This window comes from Electrona antarctica, assembly GCF_951216825.1.
Source record: "Electrona antarctica genome assembly, chromosome: 17".
NCBI classification, from domain to species: domain Eukaryota; kingdom Metazoa; phylum Chordata; class Actinopteri; order Myctophiformes; family Myctophidae; genus Electrona; species Electrona antarctica.
The window spans coordinates 47,037,797-47,061,664 of NC_136798.1; the positions used below are offsets into that span (position 1 = coordinate 47,037,797).

Consider the following 23,868-nt stretch of genomic DNA (forward strand, 5'->3'; position numbering starts at 1 on the left):
TTGCGTCGGAGAACAGCTGTGGAATGTGGATCATTACCAGCGCTCAGCGCTACAGTGAAAAGTCAACAACTGATCAATGGACAAAGCTCGGACAGCGTTTGTATGAAGCTAAAGGTGGTGCTTCTGTTCTCACTTCTGTTAGTCGCGGGTGCTCTTTATAGTCTGTTGTCTGAACTTGTCTGCACTGTCGTACGGGAGCTTCTGTTCACTGATTCTGTTCACTATGTGTGCACTGCAGCACGCTGCCCTGAATGTTAGAGAGACCTTTTTTTCTTCCTTTTCCGTTCAACGCGCCTCGGAAACACTGAATCGGGTGAAATACAACATGAAAAAACATGGATTTTACCGATTCAAGCACTCCGCGACTGATGCATCGCGATTTCACCCGTCATTTGTATCCGATACATTAATGAATGAATACGATTCTGTCCACAATTCCATGCTGTATTGATGTTGGTACCATTAGGAGAGATAACAGGAACACAATTGATCATAATAACAATTATTTTCCCTTTCACCAACCCCACCTAGGGTATGAGCACTGATGACGTGGAGGAGAGGACACGCCCCCAGCGCCCAGTGGTGGAAAAAGTACTCAATTGTTTTACTTAAGTAAACGTACCAATACTGCAATTTAGAACTACTTTGTTACAAGTAAAAGTACGGAATTGAAAATGTACTTGAGTAAAAGTACAAAAGTATCGGCATCAAAATGTACTCATATTCAAAATTGTACTCATAAAAGTACTCATATTGCAGAATGTCCCATTTCACAAGTTCAAAATTCTGGCAGCAATAACCCCAAAACGCTCTTCTCCACTGTCAGCAACCTGCTCAAACCCATGGATACCACCACCTCCTCCTTCACTACCAGTAAATGCGAATCATTTCTCACATTTTTTCAAACCAAAATAGACAACATTCACTCTGAACTGGCCATCCCCTCCTCCACCACTCCCCCGGATCCTGAACCTACCCCCCCTCTGTTCTCTGGTCAACCACTCACTATCTTCACCGAGATCACCACATCTGACCTATCCGCCATAACCTCCGACATGAAGGCATCCACTTGCACCCTGGAACCCATGCCCTCCTCCCTAGTTATGGCCTGCCTCCCAGCTCTCTCCCCAACCATCACCAAAATCATTAACACCTCCCTGTCCACTGGTTTCATCCCACCTGCCCTTAAACTGGCTGCTGTCACCCCCATTCTCAAAAAACCCAGACTAGACCCTGACACCCCCAACAACTACCGCCCCATCTCCAACCTCCCCTTCATCTCCAAAATCCTAGAAAGAGCAGTCGCCTCCCAACTTAAATCACACCTGGACTCAAACAACCTCTATGAAACATTCCAATCTGGTTTCCGCTCAATGCACAGCACAGAAACAGCCCTCCTCAAAGTCACCAACGACATCTTACTCTCCGCTGACTCTGGTTCCCTCTCCATCCTCATCCTCCTGGACCTCTCTGCCGCTTTTGACACCCTCATCTCACGCCTTCAGTCCTCCCTTGGAATAACACACACTGCCCTCTCCTGGCTGAAATCATACCTTTCTGACCGCCACCAGTTCATCTCCATCACCAACTGTCACTCCTCCACTGCCCCAGTCACCCACGGCGTCCCCCAGGGCTCTGTACTTGGTCCTCTCCTCTTCATTATCTACATTCTACCACTTGGGCAAATCCTCCGTCACCACAACCTCCAGTTCCACTGCTACGCCGTTGACACACAACTGTACCTCTCCACCAAGACCATCACTGCTGCCACCCACTCCACCCTCACCACCTGCCTCACTGATATTAAAATGGATGGATGCAAAATAACTCAACTGCAACAAATCAGAAATCCTAGTCATCGGCCCTAACTCTCTCACCAGCTCCACCCAGAACTTCACCCTCAACATCGATGGCACCACTGTTACAACCTCCCCCCACATCCGTAACCTTGGTGTCACATTCGACTCCACCCTCTCATTCCTCCCACACATAAACCAGATAATCAAAACCGCCTTCTTCCACCTCAGGAATATTGCCCGCCTCCGGCCCTCTCTGTCTTTCCCTGCTGCCGAAACCCTCATCCACGCATTCATCACATCCCGGATTGACTACTGCAACAGTATACTCAATGGCACCACCTCCAAAGTCCTCAACAAACTACAACATGTGCAAAACTCCGCTGCCCGCCTGCTCACCAGTACACGCTCCAGAGACCACATTATACCCGTCCTCCACGACCTACACTGGCTTCCCGTCAAACAAAGAATTCACTACAAAATCCTGCTCACCACCTACAAAGCTCTCAAAAACCTGGCTCCCCCCTACCTCTCCGATCTTCTCGAACCATATGTCCCCCTCCGCTCCCTCAGGTCCAGGGAAGCCAACCTCCTGAAGGTCTGCAAGGCCAAGTACCGCACCTGGGGGGACAGGGCCTTCTATGTTTCGGCCCCCAACCTCTGGAATGAACTCCCCAACCATCTCAGAGCTGCTCCCTCTCTCCTCTCATTCAAAACCTCACTCAAAACCCTCTTCAGGATAGCTTTCCCCAGCTGAGGTCTGGATAGGATGTCCCCACTTCCCTCGTTTATCCTTTTATCTTTTTAACCCTGTACTGTTGTTGTATCTGTTATGTTTTTTTCTTAATAAAGTCTGTTCCTAGTGTTCCTATGTAAAGCGCTTTGGGTATTTAGAAAAGCGCTATATAAATTTGAGCTATTATTATTATTATTATTAAAATGTGTACAAAATCTATTGAAAATATTTTCAAATGGCCGAAATGTAGCCTATAGGGTTGAAGTGGTCAATGTATGTTTTCTAATCAAAAAAATCGCCAAGTAAAAATACAAATTTGGGCTCTGAGATGTAGTGGAGTAGAAGTAAAAGTACTGGAAATTGGAAATACTCAAGTAAAGTACAAATACCTCAAAATTGTACTTAAGTACAGTACTTAAGTAAAAGTACTTAGTTACTTTCCACCACTGCCAGCGCCCACAGCGTCCCTGGCCGGAAACGAACCCAGGACCACCTCCTAGCGCCACCGTGCCCCCAGTGATGCAGATGTCTAACAATAATTGAACTCTTGTGAGCGTAAAACGGTTTCCAACTCTCCCATCATCCATCATTTTAGCTGGGGACCACCTGGAACCCCCTCAAGGCCCACTGGTGGTCCCCGGGCCACTCGCTGAGAACGAGGTGTTTTTTGTATTTTTCGTATGGTGTGTCTACCAGCAGTAGTAGGACGTTGCACGCACGCACGCACGCACGCACGCACGCACGCACGCACGCACGCGCGCACACACACACACACACACACACAGTAGGAGGAGGAGGAGAGTTGAAGGATATTTGATAAGGGAACAGACATCTCTGTGTGTGTCTCTCTCGCTCCACAACTTACTGCCTTCACCTCTGCTGTGTCTGCTGAGAATACTGCTGTCTGTTGGTGAGTTTAAACACATTCTATAAAGAACTACTAACTAGTCTGTTGGTCAGTTTAAAAAAAAACTAGTATGCAGTGTTGTTTTTGTCGACTAAGACTCTGACGAAAAATGTTCGCCGACTACCGTTTCACACTGAGGAAAACTGAATAAAACAAATTAAAAACTAAGCCATGATGACTGAAACTATGACTAAATATACTGACAATTTCGTCGACAAATAAATACTAGACTAAAATGTCATGGAGGGACCAGTATAAGTCATTTTACAGTTGGGTTGCATGCTGGAAATAGCTGATCTTCAAGCTCACAACGCGTTGCAGCGTGACGCGTTGTGAGCTTGTAGATCAGCTATTTTCAGCAAGTGTAAAATCAGCCATTACAACGGCATCAAGGCCCGCCAAAATACATTTTCGTCGACTAAAAGGTGAGTTTAAATTAAATTATTCTATAGACCAGTGCTTCCCAAAGGTTTCAGGTCGAGACTAGTGAAAATAGCTGATCATGCAAGGCAGCAACCTGCTCATCAGGAGCAATTAGGGTTTCAGACTTCAGAGTCTTGCTCAACGGCACTTCGACACTAACTCATGGGGGAGCCCGGGTTCAAACCGGGAACCTTGTGGTTCCCATCCAGCCACTCTACCCCAGAACCCCCTGTATGAATAAAGACTGTATGATTCTAGTCGACTAGTCCATTGATCATTTTAATTAATTCTATACATTGCTAGACATTGATCAGTAACTGTCAGATATATCTCACAATGTGTCGCATCAGCTTGTAGATCCGGCTATTTTCATTTGTTTTAATACGCAACCGAGAACTTGTGAAATGGGGGCATTCTGAGTACTTTTTACTTTTGGTACTTTAAGTATATTTTGATGCCGATACTTTTTTAAATATTACTCGAGTACATTTTAAGTACCGCCCGTACTACTAAAAAAGAGTATTTTTACATTGCAGTATTGATACTTTTACTTAAGTAAAACATGCGAGTACTTTTTCCACCAATGCATTGAACTACAGTCAGTGACTCATTGTTTCCAGCATAGAACAGAACGTTCCACAATATTGCAGATCTACAAGCTCACAACGGGTCACACCACAACTCATTGTGAGCTTGTAGATCTGCAATTTATAGGGTGGTTTAACTGATGCTATATGAAAAGCTAATTTAGTGTACTTTAATTGTATATTTGTATGTCTTTACATTTTCTGATGAATTGAAAATGGAGGACCCTGATGTAAACAATTCTTGCTTTTTATGGTTCCATTCTCGTAGCAGATTTTGTCCTGTACTCTCTTTTGAAATGTACACATTCTACAAACTGTGAATGAAATGTTCAATCAATCAATCAATCAATCAATCAATCAATCAATCAATCAATCAATCAACCAAAGCTGGGGACCCCCAGGAACTGCCCTCAAGGACCCCTGGGGGTCCCCGGACCACACCTTGAGAACCACTGATTTCATAAGAAGAGTTTACACAGAATGTTACCCACAACAACAACAACAGGGTGTCAACTATTTGTGGTGAAAAGTAGTACTGAAAATAGCTGATCTACAAGCTCACAATGCATTGTGTCCTTGTAGGTCTGTTGTGTGCTTGTAGATCTGCTATGTTTACTAGTTTGCTCCACAATTCCATGCTGTTTAATTATTAATGTTGGTACCACTATGAGAGAGAACAGGCAAAGGATCACAATAATAATTCGTCCACATTCTCTAATCGTGTAGACTTCTTGTAAATTCAAGTAATGCAGATGTTTAACAACAATGTAACTCTTGGGAGCATAAAATGAAACCAAATGGACCCAACAGGGGTTGACACTAAGGTCTCAGAGGCACTTGCCCATCGGGCAACTATACAGGTCATGTTCTACTTGCACAAAGGTCATGGCCACTTGCCTGTTAATTAAATTGCCCAATATAAAAATTTGATTTTTCTGTTCAATTTATTGATTTCTTTTTTTTGGGGGCTGTGCTATAAGAAATAAGAAATAACAAATAACAAATACCTCAATTGTTATACCAAATACATACATCGCTATGACTATGACTATGAGTTCTCACTTGTTATTTTATATGTTTAAGTGTTGCAACAGTGAAAACAGCACATTAGGTAACTCTTATTTTACATTCCACAGAGCAGAAGACATGCAGGGCCGAGAGCGCTCTGGCCACGTTCAGGTGTTTAGACAGATATCTCGGGTTGTGTTTATAGACGGTTGCGTGAACTTGCGGCCCCTCTCAAACGAGTCACTTGCCCGGTCAGGCAACCCGAAAGCAGACTCCACCTGCATGCCCGGAAGTTTTATTTACCTGCCAGGAGGCAGGTGGGCAAACCTTAGTGTTTGGTTTGGTTTCAATTTACTCTCTCAAGAGTTAAAGATCTATGAACTATCCATTGGTTATACCAACTCTCCATCATTTAGCTGGGGACCACCTGGAACCTCCTCAAGGACCACTTGTTGGTCCCCGGACCACTGGTTGAGAACCACTGAGATCTAGGAGTGGATTTTGAAGGCCGCACAGCGACCTTAAAACCCATCGTTTTGTTTATGTTCGCCAAAGAGTGACTTTTACCAGTCTGTGAAAAACTAAGATTTGATAAAAGTCACTGCCTGGTTAACAGGCACAACAGAGCAGTGGAATAAAGCAGTGGTTCCCAAAGTGGGATCCAGGGACCCCCAGGGGCCCTTGAGCGACTTCCAGGGGGTGCTCAGCGAAATTATATAGTACACTCCCAGAGTTACAGACCCATAAAGGGTCATATTGGTTCCAAACCAAATTGACCCTTTATGGGTCTGTAACTCTGAGAGTGTACAGTTGAATTTGAACAGTTTGTACAGTGTACAGTTGAACATTGGGGGTGGCAGAGATAGAAATGCCATTAAATGGGGGTCCGTAGCCTAATTCAGGTCAAACTGGGGGTCCTTGAAATTAAACTGGTTGAGAATCTCTGCTAGAGCGGGGGGGGGGGGGGGGGGGGGTCCCTGGCATATCTTTTCAAATGGGGGTCTGCGGGGCTAATTAGTATCAATGTTGGGGTCTTTGACATGAAAAGGTTTGGGTACCACTGGTATAAAGTACTTAAGTACATTTTTTTTTGTATTTCCAATTGTCTGTACTTTTACTTCTACTCCACTACATCTCAGAGGAAAATATTATACTTTTACTCCACTATATATTTTTTGAAAAATTAATTTAGTTATCATTATTACAAAACATGCGTTAACCACTCAGCCCTATGCTCACAATGTGTCGTGATGTGATGCATTGTGAGCTTTTTTATATATTTTTTTGTTTAATGTTTGTGTTTAGTTTGTTTTAAAAACGCCATTGACAATGAAGTGAAAATTTACATCATCTTGTCCCTAACACAAACATTGAATGCCATTAACAATAAAGATAATGTAATCTTTATTTTGACACTGTTTGTTTTACTTCATCATTACATCACCTAATCATTGAATAAAGTAACATTATAGCTGCTCCAAGCTATACCAAATTCCCTCCTCGATGTTGTAAGATGATAAGAGCGCCCCTCACTTCACACGGGTGTGATTTTTTTCTTCCCTGTGGCAGATTGGTCTGGCTTCCAGGCTAGTTTGATGTGTCAGAGGTGAAGAGACCTTGGTTCCCAAAACATTGATATGAACACGCACGCACGCACGCACGCACGCACGCACGCACATAGTGATAAGGACGACAGGCCTTGAATGAGAGGACACGGTTATCTTGCGTTATTTCACTGCAGGCTACCAGCTGGAAAAAAAAGTAACTTCAATTAATACTGCAAATATAGAAATACTCTGTTCCAAGTACAAGTCTGTAATTCAAAATGTACTTGAGTAAAAGACAAATAGTATTGGCATCAAAATGTTCCTAAAGTAGCCTACTCATTGTGCAAATTTGTAAAAATGTATAAAAAAAACATTTGAAAATAGCATATCCGGCTTTAGATCTGCTATTTTCAAATGGCCGAAATGCAGTGGTTAATGTAGCCGAAGTTTTGTAATAATACTCAAAATCTACAAAGTAATTAGTAAGTAAAGTTTTCAAATAATTGTAGTGGAGTAAAAGTACAATATACCTCTGAGATGTGGTGGAGTAGAAGTAAAAGTATTGGACATTGGAAATACTCAAGTAAAGAAAAAATCACACCCGTGTGAACTGAGTGGTGTAAGGTTTTATATAGCATGATCAGCTCTGATCTGACGTAATGAAATCACACCTGGATGTGATTTCACAACTGGCTTTTTTTGTGCAGAGAAAATGACCACGGTTGCTACGGTCATCCAGTTCACCCGGGTGTGATTTAATTACGTCAGAAATTATTTTGAACATAGCAACCATGGTCATTTTTTTATGCACACAAAAGCCAGTTGTAGGAGTGGTTTACACCACTCAAAAACAATACCTCAATATGAGTACAGTACTTGAGTAAATATAGTATTAGTATTTAGTTACTTCCACTACTGCCAGCTGCTTCACATTTCCAACACAGCACAGAGTTGTATAAGGCCTTGCAGTCAGAGCAGTGGTTGTCAAACCATGGGCATCCCCAGATTATTTTGGGGGGTCCCTAGATTATTTCTGGAGGTCCCTAGATTATTTCAGGTGGTCCCTAGATTGAACATTGTTTTCTCACTCAACAGTAAACAAACCTACATACAGTATAGTGTACACAGGCGATCTGCACAATAATAAAGTGACAATTTAATACCTCTAAAATGACACATGCAGGAGAAACTAACCGATCTACAAGCTGACAACGCCTTGTCAGCTTCTACAATAGGTGTTCTAGACATAGAAAGGTAGACGCCTCATCAGCCGCTTCAATTCATAGGAGCAACCTGTCTCGCACTGAGGGCGGAAGTGCGCCCATATTGAGTTATATCAGGGGTGTCCAAAGTGCAGACTGCGGGTCAAATGCGGCCCGGGGACAGATTTTATACGGCCCTCAGCTTCATACCTGAATTGTATTACCCCAACATTTTTATATTGAAGTTTTTTTTTTTTTAACCATGGGCATTTCGTATAATTTGTCAGGATTCCTTGTTCTCTCATTCTGAAGGTGTCCAAAAAAAGTCTATTTAATTTAATTTTACCTTGCACGTCTGGCTACATTTGGTATAATGTTAAATAAATAAGGCTGAAAAAAGTTATTTTTGTGTTTTGTTCATAGCACACCTAGCAAAAGACAATTGAATGAAATACTGATGATGATATAGGTACATAAAATCTTTCATTGCGTTCCTTGGCACTAACGTGGAAGCTTGCCCTCACTTGAGAGCATTCGACGCAGAGCCGGAAGAGGCGTCTACCTTTCTATGTCTTTGGTTCTAGACCAGTGGTTCCAAAACCTTTTCACGTCAAGGACCCCCAAATTGACAGTAATTGGCCCACAGACCCCCATTTGAAAAGATATGCCAGGGACCCCCACTAGAGAACATTTTTACGGCTCTAGCAGTGATTCTCAACCATTTTTACATTTCAACAACCCTCAGTTTGACATGCATTAGGCTACGGACCCCCATTTAATAGCATTTCTATCTCTGAGACCCCAATTTGTATTGTTAAAGCATTGCTAATTTATCTCTGAGAGTGTAGAAATGGAACCAACTTGATCTGTTAGGGTCCATTTGTACACTCTCTGAGTTACATACCCATAAGGGTCCATTTGGTTCCTAATTAACATTTAGCTGGGGAACCCCTGGAACTCTCTAAAGGACCCCAAGGTCCACTTGGGGAACCACTGTTCTAGACATGGGTGAGTGGGGTGTGTTGATAATAACCGGTTGTTTCTGGACATGTTGGGTTGATAATAACCCTGTCATTGGGTTGTTTCTAGACATGGGTGAGTGGGATCTGCTGGGTCGTCTCCTGGACAAGGTCCAGACTCATTCTACGGTCATCGGGAAGGTCTGGCTGACGGTTCTGTTCGTGTTCCGCATCCTGGTTCTGGGAGCCGGAGCCGAGAAGGTACTTTGTTTTATTATTGTGAAATGCAAATACTTAATACATTTATGTTAAAGGTATATTCAGTGATTTGACTTAATTCAAATATCACTTATTTTTTCTTTTTTTCTGGATAATCCTCCCTACTATAGAGTGTGCTGACCATATAAGGAGTTCCTCCCTGTCCCCAGTGAGCCCCTGGGGTCAAAAAAACCCTAGTTTCAGTTTTGGTGGCGGGTGGCAAAACCTTCATCCAATCAGGATGAGTGGGGCCTTCCTCCAATCATGATCGAGTGGGGGCGGGCCTTGGTGCACATACTGTTGGCCTGTTGCACTTCCCCCCACTGTAGAGTGTGCATGTGCACATTTTGTTACCGGGGCGGACCGGGTGGTTTTCCAAATCACCCAAATCACTGAATGCTCCTTTAAATACTTGAAATACAATCATGGGGCGGCAGTGGCTCAGGGGTAGAGTGGCCGTTTGGGAACCTTCCGGTTCCCAGTTCGATCCCTGTGGGCTCCCCCAGAGTTAAGTGTCGAAGTGTCCTTGAGCAAGACTCTGAACCCCTAATTGCTCCCAATGAGCAGGTTGGTGCCTTGCATGGTTTCCTCTGCCATTGGTGTGTGAATGTGTGAATGTAAAGATCCTTGGATAATGGTGCTTTACTTCTTATATAACCACTGCATAGACATGAGGTTGATTGAACTATACTATACTATACTATACTATACTATACTATACTATACTATATACTATACTATATACTATACTATACTATACTATACTATACTATACTATACTATACTATACTATACTATACTATACTATACTATACTATTTGTTCATGTATTACTATACTATTTGTTCATGTATTTGTTAGAATTATGACGAAGCCTTCACCGACTTCTGACACGTTGTGAGCTTGTAGATCTGCACCCACACACATCCAAAGATAAAATTACTTGTCTTTTTACTTAGTTCTACTGGATCTCTCTCTCCACTAGTCCCTCCCTAACATTTTAATCCAACGTGGCAAAAGTTCATTACGACATGTAAGGCTGGAGGCTACTACTTCTAATTATCTCTCCCTGGAACACCCTATTCATTCGCCAATAGTTAATTAATATATACTCCCACTAATCAGTCTGTCTGTTTCTCATTGGCTTCAAGCTACTGTAACTCACACACCCCCGCAGTACATCAGGCGGTCCTTGTTCTGTGATGGGTGACTCTGTGATTAAGTGATTTATGGATTGTTCTATATGTAATATATGATATTTGGTTATGACATACAATTGAAGTTGTTCATGTAATGCCTTTATCTTGTGCTCTGTCTCTGTCTTTGTGATCTCAGATTGTGTATGTTGCACAGACAATCTGTAATATCACATGAGCAGAGCCACACCGCCAAACTAAACGCAATAGCTTTGGCCATAAATGGTTAATGGTCAAAGTGATGAATTCTAGTTTTTTTACCAGCAGTCTGTCTGTCTCTCTGTCTGTCTGTCTGTCAGCAGTCTATCTGTCTCTCTACATTTTTAAAGCGCAGCTCAAGACCTACTTCTACACTCTTGCTTTTAATTGATCTTTTAAATTCCTTGTTATTCATGTCCTCACTGTATTGCATTATACTATTATTTTATGTTTTATGCCTTGCTTTCTTTCTCTCTGTAAAGCATTTTGAGCTGCATTTCATGTCATGAAAAGTGCTATACAAATAAAGTGTTATTATTAGGGCTGGGACTCGATTAAAATGTTTAATTTAATTAATTAGAAGCTTTGTAATTAATTAATCTTGATTAATCGCATTTTAATCGCCTTTTTTTTCAAATGTTTTTTGGTATCCCAGTGAATCAATGAATAGTGACTACGGGATTCCACTCATTTTCAACATTTTACTGTCATTAATATACCTCAGAGTGTGGATATAACAAAAAAAGTCCCCCCCATTCTGTGTTGACTAGAACTGGAGGTTGCGTCCAGGTTGGATAGCCTTACTGGGGGCTTGGCTGCTGCTCGCTCTGGCATAGGCAGGCGTGCCGCAGCCTATTCAGTACTACAGTACTAGAAACATGCCCAGTGAGAAACGTTCCGCGGTGAAAAAAAAGATTTTTTTAACGCGTTCATTTTTCTGTAGTTAATTAATCTCAATTAACGCGTTAAAGTCCCGGCCCTATTATTATTATTATTATTATTATATTATTATTATTATTATTACCTGTCTGTCTGTCTCTCTGCCTGTCTGTCTGTCTCTCTAGGTATGGGGTGACAAGCAGTCAGTCAGCAGTCTCTGTCTCTCTGCCTGTCTGTCTCTCTGGCAGTATGTCTGTCTCTCTAGGTATGGGGTGACGGGCTGTCAGACTTCATATGTAATAACCACTCACCCAGCAGTCTGTCTGTCTCTCTGCCTGTCTGTCTGTCTGTCTCTCTAGGTATGGGGTGATGAGCAGTCAGACTTCGTATGCAACACACAGTCGCCTGGCTGTGAGAACGTGTGTTACGACCGGGCGTTTCCCATCTCTCATGTGCGCTATTGGACGCTGCAGATCCTGAGCGTGGCCACGCCCACCCTGCTGTACCTGGGATATGTGATGCACATCATCCACACAGAGAAGAAGGTATGTGCGCGTGCGCACACACATACGCGTCCACGCGCGCACGCACACACGCACGCACGCACGCACGCACGCACGCACGCACGCACGCACGCACGCACGCACGCACGCACACACACACACACACACACAGTCACGCACACACACAGTCACGCTCGCCCAGTGGTAGGCCTTAAAAATCCTCTCCTATATCGCAGTGGTTCTCAACCAGTGGTCCGAGTCCTTGAGGGGGTTCCAGTTGGAATATTATCAGTATAATGTCAAATCTGGGAATACATTTCTTACCAAGAATTGTCTTCACCAATGTGTTTTTAAAGGTGTCTACTAACATATCCCACATTGATTTATATTCAACCATGCACCCTAACGGAATTTTTGACAGCTGCTGAATGTTGGGGTACCATCAACAGCCAATATATGGCAAAATGTTCTACATTTCTTTAAATAGCATGTGGCGTGTCAAACTAGGAGGTTATCATCATTCTGAATCCATTCCAAGCATTCATTAGTTTTGCACGAAAAACAGTTAATTCACAAGAAGTCTACACGATTAGAGACTGTGGAATAATAGTTATTTTGATCAACGTTTGCCTGTCATCTCTCCTAATGGTACCAACATCAATACATACAGCATGGAATTGTGGACACCAACTCATCCAACGACAACAACATATTCTCTAGTTGTGGTCCTGAGGGGCTAAATGTCATCAAAATGGTGGTCCGTGACTTAAATGCTGAATGAATAAAAAATGTAACCTGACTCCGCCAGATGGGGCAGCAGAGAGTACACTGGGTTCCAATCAGCGGCAGCTAGAGGCGGGATCAAGGCATACACAGTGCTGCCTTGATCCCGCCCGTCCCCCGTCAGCTACCGCTGATTGGCCAGGCCGTTTTGTGGCCGGGCATCAAGTCTGCCTGAGAGTTCCCAGATGGGAGCAGGAGGGGGGAACCCAGTGTACTCCCTGCTGCCCCATCTGGCGGAGTCAGGTTATAAAAAATGGGCCTTGATGTGAAAACTAAGGGTTGAACACCACTGCATTAAAGGATCTTTCTGTGTGGTTGTCTCTAGATGAGAAAGAAGATGAAACAACAACAACACACCACCCTGGACGAACAGACCAACATATTCCTACGCTGTGGATACCAGGTATACCTATTACCTGATACTAGTCTCTGTGGATACCAGGTATTCTATACTAGTCTCTGTGGATACCAGGTATACCTATTACCTGATACCAGTCTCTGTGGATTCCAGGTATTCCTATTACCTGATACTAGTCTCTGTGGATACCAGGTCTATTACCTGATACTAGTCTCTGTAGATACCAGGTATTCCTATTACCTGATACTAGTCTCTGTGGATACCAGGTATACCTAATTACCTGATACTAGTCTCTGTGGATACCAGGTATTCCTATTACCTGATACTAGTCTCTGTGGATACCAGGTATACCTATTACCTGATACTAGTATATGTGGATACCAGGTATACATATTACCTGATACTAGTCTCTGTGGATACCATGTATACCTATTACCTGATACTACTCTCTGTGTATACCAGGTATACCTATTACCTGATACTAGTCGCTGTGGATACCAGGTATTCCTATTACCTGGTACTAGTCTCTGTGGATACCAGGTATTCCTATTACATGATACTACTCTCTGTGTATACCAGGTATACATATTACCTGATACTAGTCTCTGTGGATACCAGGTATACCTAATTACCTGATACTAGTCTCTGTGGATAACAGGTATACAGTACCTATTACTGGTACTAGTCTATGTGGATACCAGGTATACATATTACCTGATACTAGTCTCTGTGGATACCAGGTATACCTATTACCTGATACTAGTCCCTGTGGATACCAGGTATACAGTACCTATTACTGGTACTAGTCTATGTGGATACAAGGTATACCTATTACCTGATACTAGTCTCTGTCGATACCAGGTATACCTATTACCTGATACTAGTCTCTGTCGATACCAGGTATACCTATTACCTGATACTAGTCTCTGTGGATACCATGTATTCCTATTACCTGATACTAGTCTCTGTGGATACCAGGTATACCTATTACCTGATACTACTCTCTGTGTATACCAGGTATACCTAATTACCTGATACTAGTCTCTGTGGATACCAGGTATACCTATTACTGGTACTAGTCTATGTGGATACCAGGTATACATATTACCTGATACTAGTCTCTGTGGATACCAGGTATACCTATTACCTGATACTAGTCCCTGTGGATACCAGGTATACCTATTACCTGATACTAGTCTCTGTCGATACCAGGTATACCTATTACCTGATACTAGTCTCTGTGGATACCAGGTATACCTATTACCTGATACTAGTCCCTGTGGATACCAGGTATACAGTACCTATTACTGGTACTAGTCTATGTGGATACAAGGTATACCTATTACCTGATACTAGTCTCTGTCGATACCAGGTATACCTATTACCTGATACTAGTCTCTGTCGATACCAGGTATACCTATTACCTGATACTAGTCTCTGTGGATACCATGTATTCCTATTACCTGATACTAGTCTCTGTGGATACCAGGTATTCCTATTACCTGATACTAGTCTCTGTGGATACCAGGTATACCTATTACCTGATACTACTCTCTGTGTATACCAGGTATACCTAATTACCTGATACTAGTCTCTGTGGATACCAGGTATACCTATTACTGGTACTAGTCTATGTGGATACCAGGTATACATATTACCTGATACTAGTCTCTGTGGATACCAGGTATACCTATTACCTGATACTAGTCCCTGTGGATACCAGGTATACCTAATTACCTGATACTAGTATATGTGGATACAGGGTATACAGTACCTATTACTGGTACTAGTATATGTGGACACCAGGTATACATATTACCTGATACTAGTCTCTGTGGATACCAGGTATACATATTACCTGATACTAGTCCCTGTGGATACCAGGTATACAGTACCTATTACTGGTACTAGTCTATGTGGATACAAGGTATACCTATTACCTGATACTAGTCTCTGTCGATACCAGGTATACCTATTACCTGATATTAGTCTCTGTCGATACCAGGTATACCTATTACCTGATACTAGTCTCTGTGGATACCATGTATTCCTATTACCTGATACTAGTCTCTGTGGATACCAGGTATTCCTATTACCTGATACTAGTCTCTGTGGATACCAGGTATACCTATTACCTGATACTACTCTCTGTGTATACCAGGTATACCTAATTACCTGATACTAGTCTCTGTGGATACCAGGTATACCTATTACTGGTACTAGTCTATGTGGATACCAGGTATACATATTACCTGATACTAGTCTCTGTGGATACCAGGTATACCTATTACCTGATACTAGTCCCTGTGGATACCAGGTATACCTAATTACCTGATACTAGTATATGTGGATACAGGGTATACAGTACCTATTACTGGTACTAGTATATGTGGACACCAGGTATACATATTACCTGATACTAGTCTCTGTGGATACCAGGTATAGATATTACCTGATACTAGTCCCTGTGGATACCAGGTATACAGTACCTATTACTGGTACTAGTCTATGTGGATACAAGGTATACCTATTACCTGATACTAGTCTCTGTGGATACCAGGTATACCTATTACCTGATACTAGTATCTGTGGATACCAGGTATACCTATTACCTTATACTAGTCTCTGTGGATACCAGGTATTCCTATTACCTGATACTAGTCTCTGTGGATACCAGGTATACCCATTACCTGATACTAGTCTCTGTGGATACCAGGTATTCCTATTACCTGATACTAGTCTCTGTGTATACCAGGTATACCTAATTACCTGATACTAGTCTCTGTGGATAACAGGTATACAGTACCTATTACTGGTACTAGTCTATGTGGATACCAGGTATACATATTACCTGATACTAGTCTCTGTGGATACCAGGTATACCTATTACCTGATACTAGTCCGGCAGCCGACAGGTTTCTTTTGTTTAAAGTGGGACATTCAGTCATTGGCCTAAAAATATTGTTAATAGGGGTTTATATGTGACCATACCATTAACACAATCAGCACCGGGATTCCTTCAAAATAGAAGCTCTGGGGTGCCGGGAAGTCACGGCCGATTTTACTCTCTAAGAGAAAATGAGATATTTTTCTTCTTGCTTACCTTGCTCTCGTTTCCATAATACCGCTAAATAATCCATCGCATTCATATTTTGAACGAGAGGCAGTTGAGAAGTCAGAAATGAAGAGTTAGTATATCCATCAGATCAAAACCAGGTAGAGCGCCATAGATTAGGAGAGATGAGGCAGCGGTAAACTAGGAAGTGAACGGACTGCGCATGAACGAGAAGCGAAGCATATGGTGGCCTTGGAGTCCCAACTCCGGCTCGAGTACTCCATTGTCTCTGCCACCCGTATGGCAGCGCACCCAACCCCACTGCTTGATGAGGCCACATGGCCAGAGCCTTAGAGTATTGACAGAGTTGCGCAAACTCCGTTCACTTCATGGGGCCAGCCCAATGGCGGCTCTCCTACATAGACTTCTATTGAGAATGGGGACAACCAACTGGGACAAGTCCTGGACCGGAAGTAGGCACAAATGCATTGGACGCAGGCAACAGCAGGGCCCCGGGCTTCCTCTGGGCCAGGTCACACATTTACTCATATGTTTTTCCATGGGTGCTTTTCAACCATCCTTTGTCTTGCTCCCCGAGACCACTTTGCTATGGGGGACTAGGCTCCAGACAATACAGCTCCCGGGTTCATTGGGGCACACAAACCTCTCCACCACGGTAAGGTGATGGTTCCTTGGAGAGGAGGTTAGGTTTAGGCATAGTTTTTTTTAGGTTAGAAGTAGGTTGTGGCTAACTGTCGGTATCAGCCGATAACACGTGGGAGGCTATCCTCGTTACAATGCGTTATAGACCCCCAGATCAGCTCCCAGTACTTCCCTAAGCCGTGCTACTCATTCGCTGAGTTGGCGGAGAAAAAAAAGAGTCCCGATGATAATGTGAATGTTATGATTATTCATGTTCCAATAATCAGGCGAATGTTATGATCTTGTTCAGGTTCCTAGGATGATAATGTTAATGTTATGATGCTATTCAGCTTCCTAAGTACACTTCTGACGAGGGGAAGATAAGTCTGAGAGGACGTCTGCTTCGTTCCTACGCTCTGCACGTCCTCGCGAAGATCCTACTGGAGGTAATCAATACATAATATACAAAGTGTAATATTAAATGTTTATAAATTAAAGGTAGGTTTCATCGTAGGGCATTATACTATTATAACATTAAATGTTTATGTGTTATAGGTAGGATTCATCGTGGGGCAGTACTTGCTGTTCGGGTTCACCCTCCAACATGTCTACATCTGTAACCACTCCCCTTGTCCTCACCAGGTCGACTGCTTCCTGTCCAGGTGGGTTGATCACAATAATTACATTAAAGGGGAATTTCTCCCTAAACCTTTTTTTACAAAAGTAAGTTTATAATTATGTATATTGACCAAAAGAAATACAAAAAAACCCAATAAAGATATAGGGGAGCTGGGGCTGGGGCTGGAGCTGGGGCTGCTGCTGGGGGTGTCTAACATCAGCTCACGTAGACCAGGAAGAGTGTAGTGTCAACAATGCATGGAGTGTTGCTGTCACATCATCTAGAACAGATGTGAACAAAAAACAAAAAACAATTGCGCGATTGAATAGGAGTTCTAGCGTTAGACCCCTCCAGCAGCAGCTCCAGCTCCAGCTGCAGCCCCAGCTCCCCTATATCTTTATTTATTTTTTTATATTTATTTTTGGTCAATATACATAATTATCAACTTACTTTTGTAAAAAAAGGTTTGTAACAGTACAGTTTCAGTTAGTTGTTGTTTTTTAAAGCCTTCCCCTCCTATATACAGGTTTAATGTTTGTGTTTAGTTCAATGTTTGTTTTAAAAACACCAAACCTGCATGTCTTCCCCCCATCTCTCTCCCCATTTCCTATCAGCCTACTGTCTGTCCCTCCATAAAAATATAAAATAAAGGCGAAAGCCACAAAAAAAAACAATAAAGAGCATTTAACACAGCGAACGCTAATCGCGTATCAATACGTTATCAATTAATCAAACGTCCGGTGCGAACCACGTATCCATACGTTCTAATCACTTTTTTATAGCATACTTTCATTCATCTTTTTACCCACCCGGACAATGAAGAACCATCCCCCTGTCATTGCTGCTTAGTCCCGCTCACGTGATCAGAAAAAAAAAAAAAAAACCCTCCCCTCCTGAAAACAGGAGGGCGGGCCGCTTTACGTGTAGAAGCCAGTGTAAAATGGATGCGCCCATGCCGATCTAGTCGGTGTGTGAAAAGAATACAATTTCACCTAACCTCGCCTCACCAGGCTTTCCTCCACCTATTGGCTTTCACCCAACACTATAATACTCGATTCCCCCCTCCCCTCCTGTTTTTCCTGCAGGAGGAGGGCCTTGCGAGATGGGGGCTCTGTCTCGGAAAAAAACATGATGAACGGAACGCTGTTACGCTGCCTAAACACATGATCTGCACCAGATCGGCATTGCATAACGTCTGCAACACACATGGACAGATGCATGTTTCCTTCTTCATACTGTAGCGACCAAACGATCCCCGAGCCTACAATACTACGAACTAACAAACGAACTACAGTATCGAGAGGGGCCGCCATGACAACAGACAGTCTACCGTTGGGGGATCACGTATCGCCATGCAGAGCCGTCATAATCGGAGATCGCTCGCACGTGTGATTGTAACGCTTTTTTATTCATTATAATTGTAGTGATAAGACCGCAATGAACGCGTCGGGGACGTAATCGACCCGGGTGTAATGTATAACGAACTTTTCCGCGTCCTAAACCGTGGTGTTGTCACTGTTGTGATCTGTGGAAGTCATTTTTTCCTTGTCGTCGACAGCACAGCCGGGCTTAGCACCTCTCTGGACACTCCCGGTGAAGCTTTTTTTTTTCTCCATCGCCCCCAATAAAGCTGCATGTCCAGGCATGTTCCCCTATACTAGCTTGAAAAACAAAATCAGCTGATGATGACAACGCGTCTCACCGTTATACTATAGTTCTGAACCGAACGGTGGAATGGGACTTTTTATAGCCGTACGGATCAAGACTTTTGCTGCCCAATGTGCCCATGACCCCCCCCCCCCCAAATGTTACTGCGATCAAGACAATGAAAGCAGTGAGATAGATTAGGCGAGGCGAGGCAATCATAGATGTTTATATATAATATATCTATGGAGGCAATCATCATCATCAGCCTCATCTAAAGAAAGCAGAGTTATGAAGGTTTATAGTCAGACATTGACAGGCAGATAACAATAAACACAATAAATATGCTATGCATCCTATACACCGAATGAAAGCCCTGAATGTGTACTTTTACGAGGAAAAGAGTAAACATTGATCCCATGTACAGTTTCTCATAAATTGGTTACTGGATGCACATTGCGCCCACCAGATATAACTGCAGAGAAGACATGGACCCGAACTCAATATTCACAAAATAAGGCCTATTGCGACATATAAATACTATATACCGTATGAAACAGAAGACTCTCTGCTTTCATAAGAAAAAAACTTCTACTGTAGTAATAATAAAAATCACACACATGTGAAGTGAGTGGTGCAACTCTGTCCCATATTCTGTTCTCTGCTTATTCAATACAGCTCGCTATATACGGACTGAGGCAGAAAGTCATGTAAACCTTTTATTTACAGTTTGGTCTGTAAATTTCTACTGTAATAATAAAAATCACACCCATGTGAAGTGAGCGGTGCAACTGTTCTGTACTTATTCACTACAGCTCGCTATATACGGACTGAGACAGAAAGTCATGTAAACCTTTTATTTACAGTTTGGTCTGTAAACTTCTACTGTAATAATAAAAATCACACCCCTGTGAAGTGAGCGGTGCAACTGTTCTCTACAGTTGCGCGGTGCAACTGTAGAGAACAGTTGCACCGCTCACTTCACAGGGGTGTGAATATTGAGGAGTTCACGTCCATGTCTTCTCTGAAGTTATCTGGTGGGCACAAGCTGCATTCAATAACCAATTACTGTCTAACTTTAGATGGGATCAATGTATACTGTTTTCCTCGTAAAAGTACACATTCAGGGCTTTCATTCGGTGTATAGGATGTATAGGATATTTATTGGGTTCAATTTTATATCTGCCTGTCAATGTCTCTGACTTTAAACCATCCATAACTCTGCTGTTCAAGATAACCACTTCCAGGCAAATGCAGGTGTTGCAAAAAGGTCAATATCTCCAGAATGGAACATGGTAAAATCAAAATGTATTTTTTAAATTGAAGTGGACAAGTGCAGCTTTCTTTTGATGTATGCGTGTGATTCTCGCTATAAGAGAACATTTTGCTGTGGGCCCCCGAACAAGGCCTTTGTGCAATGTTAAACGGTAGCAACATCAAAATAGGCCTGCCGAGATCCTGTAGCAATCAAAGTGTTAATGTTTTGGCACCGTTTGTTTTACATCACCATTACATCACCTAATCAACATGAGTTAGACTTTAATATATTAGCGCCCCTCACTTCACATGGGTGTGATTTGTTTTAACTATAATAACTAGGGATGTCCCGATCACATTTTTTTTGCTCCCGATCTGATTCCGATCATTTGATTTTGAGTATCTGCTGTTACGGATTTTCTATGACCAATACAAATCACAATAGTATAATATCCAAAATCAGTTTTCAGGCCCACAGAGAAGTCGGTCTTCATTTGGTTCTCATATCATTGTGTTTTCAGGCCTACAACAATGTCGGTCTTCATCTGGTTCTATGTGTTTCAGGCCCACAGAGAAGTTGGACTTGTTTCTAATGTGTTGTCAGGCCTACAATGAAGTCGGTCATCATCTGGTTCTATGTGTTTCAGGCCAACAGAGAAGTCGGTCTTCATCTGGTTCTATGTGTATTCAGGCCCACAGAGAAGTCGGTCTTCATTTGTTTCTATGGGTTTTCAGGCCTACAATGGAGTCGGTCTTCATTTGGTTCTAATAACATTGTGTTTTCAGGCCAACAGAGAAGTCAGTCTTCATTTGGTTCTATGTGTTTCAGGCCCACAGAGAAGTTGGACTTGTTTCTAATGTGTTGTCAGGCCTACAATGAAGTCGGTCATCATCTGGTTCTATGTGTTTCAGGCCAACAGAGAAGTCGGTCTTCATTTGGTTCTCATATCATTGTGTTTTCAGGCTTACAACAAAGTCAGTCTTCATCTGGTTCTATGTGTTTTCTGGCCAACAGAGAAGTCGGTCTTCATTTGGTTCTATGTGTTTTCAGGCATACAACGGAGTCGGTCTTCATTTGGTTCCAATAACTTCAAAGTTTCAGGCCCACAGAGAAGTTGGTCTTCATTTGTTTCTAATGTGTTTTCAGGCCTATACAGAGAAGTCGGTCTTCATCTGGTTCTATAATATCATTGTGTTTTCAGGCCTACAGAGAAGTCGGTCTTCATCTGGTTCTATAATATCATTGTGTTTTCAGGCCTAAAACGAAGTCGGTCTTCATCTGGTTCTAATATCATTGTGTTTTCAGGTCTACAGAAAAGTCGGTCTTCATTTGGTTATATGTGTTTTCAGGCCTACAGAGAAGTCGGTCTTCATTTGGTTCTCGTATCATTGTATTGTCAGGACTACAACAAAGTCGGTCTTCATCTGATCCTAATTGCATTGTGTATGTTTAGGCCTACAGAGAAGTCGGTCTTCATCTGGTTCATGCTAGTGGCAGCGGGAGTGTCTCTGCTGCTCAGTGTGGCAGAGCTTTGCTACCTCAGCGTGCGCGCCGTCAGGCTATGCTCCGCCCAACGCCAGGTAGGAGTTGAACTCCAAACTTGCACTGATAACAGAGTATTTCTACATTGTAGTCTTAATTCCTGCTTCGTTTGGACTACAAGCTGTTGTATGGCTTTCGGCTGTGTTTCGACTGCGCCCCTCCCCCTCGTACAACACAAATGTTGTGTCAAACCATGTGACTCCCATTGGAAATGCATTGGGGCGGCCATGACACTACACAACATTCATCCAACAAGCATACAGCAATGCAGTAAAGGTCTGAGTGAGGCCTTATGCTCCGAGATGAGGTTCCGAGGAAAGCTATCCAGGGTCGAGCCTGTCCGCAAGTAGTGGATTTAAACCCCTTTCGCAGTATTTGTTTCAAAAAGTAAAGGTATCAGAACCAAGATACAGTTGATAAACTTAACATAGGCACGTAACATTTTAACATTAGCATCAAACAACCGCTTAAAATCATGCTTAAATTAAAAAAAATGTCCAGTCAACCCCCGTTCGCATGTGCAGTACTGCTTCCGTAAGATTCCATTGGGAAAACCGGGGAAAAACATGGTACTGGCTGACATTACCTTTACTTTTTGAAACAAATACTGCGAAAGGGGTTTAATCCTCTACTTGTGGACGGGCTTGACCCAGCTAGACGGCATTTCAACCAGTGCAGGCCAGGGATAGCTTTCCTCTGAACCTCATCTCGGAGCTAAAGCGTAGCAGCGTAGATATAGAGGTTCCAAACAGAGCTATCTTGATACTTTTACCTAAGTAATTCATTTGGTTAATTTTCGACAGGACTACACAGTGACCCCCGTGACCCCGCCCCTCCAGGAGAGGCGGGCCTTCGAGGAGAGAGATCACATGATCCAGAACTGGATCAACCTGGAGATGGACCTGCAGCGCCACAAGGTCAAAGGTCACGCACCCGGGGTCACCAGAGGTCAGGAGGTCACGGCGGGAGGTCAACGGGGGGTCACTGGCGAGGCGGAGAAGAGCGCTGCTTCTGAGGACAACAATGTCGGGGGGGAGGTGCATATCTGAGGCACAAAAAGCACAACTGTTACTGAGTAGAAAGCAATATAAAATACTTATTGTTGGAAATGTTATAGATTTAAATTTAAAATAAATCTACCTTTAATTAATTTAAGTGTTTATTTCACTCTTTTTACTATACCAAACCTCAGGAGCTATCAGTGCTCAGGGAGTGTCGACCAATAGGGCGTAGCAGTGGGTGTGGTTTTCTGGCACCACTGAACAATATGCCATTCCTTTTTATTTTTTGAGGGCTCTACATACATGTTTTAATGTTTGTTTATAGTTCAATGTTTGTTTTAAAAATGCCATTGACAATGAAGGGAAAATGTACATCATATTGTCCCTCATTACGTCATATTGTCTCTTTATTGTTAATGGCATTTAATGTTTGTGTTGGCACCGTTTGTCACCATTACATCCATCACCTAATCAACATGAGTTAGACTTTAATATATTAGCGCCCCTCACTTCACACGGGTGTGATTTCTTTCCATAGAGATTTTAAAAAGTATTTATATCAATTATATTAAGCCTAGAATCCAGCCATCCAGGATCCTGATGAATCATGACCATAAAATATTTTTTAAAACCTTGTATTTTCATATATGATTATTAATTTAGCCTAATGTTTTGATTTGTAAAGAAAAACACTTGTTTCTCTGCAATAAGTTACTTTTATTTCACTAATAACATGAGAATAACAAACAATATAAACTTTAGGTTTTATGCCCTAACATAATTTTCAGATGTTTCTTTAAGATGATGAGATGACAACATTATTGTTAAGCTCTACTCTAAGTAACTAAATAAAATAAAAGTAAATAATTGGGCTGGGACCAGGCCTGGAATTTCATCCTTTTAGGGGCAAGGCCACTTGGCCTTTAGTGTGGTCAACTTTTTGAGGGCACAAGGCCACGTGCCAGGGCATGAAGGCCCTGGCAATCA

General features: G+C 42.5%; 1 protein-coding gene across 1 annotated transcript; it reads left to right on the forward strand.

Annotated features, from left to right (window-relative positions):
• The first annotated feature begins 3,345 nt into the window (after window positions 1-3,345).
• LOC306940431 (gap junction Cx32.7 protein-like) lies at window positions 3,346-23,030 on the forward strand. Its single transcript, XM_079525496.1, has 8 exons — window positions 3,346-3,442; window positions 9,296-9,426; window positions 11,836-12,021; window positions 13,088-13,165; window positions 17,168-17,263; window positions 17,373-17,479; window positions 21,792-21,918; window positions 22,684-23,030. The coding sequence occupies exons 2-8, from the start codon at window positions 9,298-9,300 to the stop codon at window positions 22,927-22,929; spliced, it is 969 nt and encodes a 322-aa protein (XP_079381622.1). The 5' UTR covers window positions 3,346-3,442; window positions 9,296-9,297; the 3' UTR covers window positions 22,930-23,030.
• The last annotated feature ends 838 nt before the right edge of the window (window positions 23,031-23,868 follow it).

What these genes read in the sequence shown, in the direction of transcription:
- LOC306940431 (XM_079525496.1), top strand. Translation starts at nt 9,298, where the DNA reads ATGGGTGAGTGGGATCTGCTGGGTCGTCTCCTGGACAAGGTCCAGACT. An exon ending in TCATCCACACAGAGAAGAAG is followed by an intron (nt 12,022 to 13,087) that starts GTATGTGCGCGT and finishes GGTTGTCTCTAG; the next exon opens with ATGAGAAAGAAGATGAAACA. An exon ending in TATGCTCCGCCCAACGCCAG is followed by an intron (nt 21,919 to 22,683) that starts GTAGGAGTTGAA and finishes AATTTTCGACAG; the next exon opens with GACTACACAGTGACCCCCGT.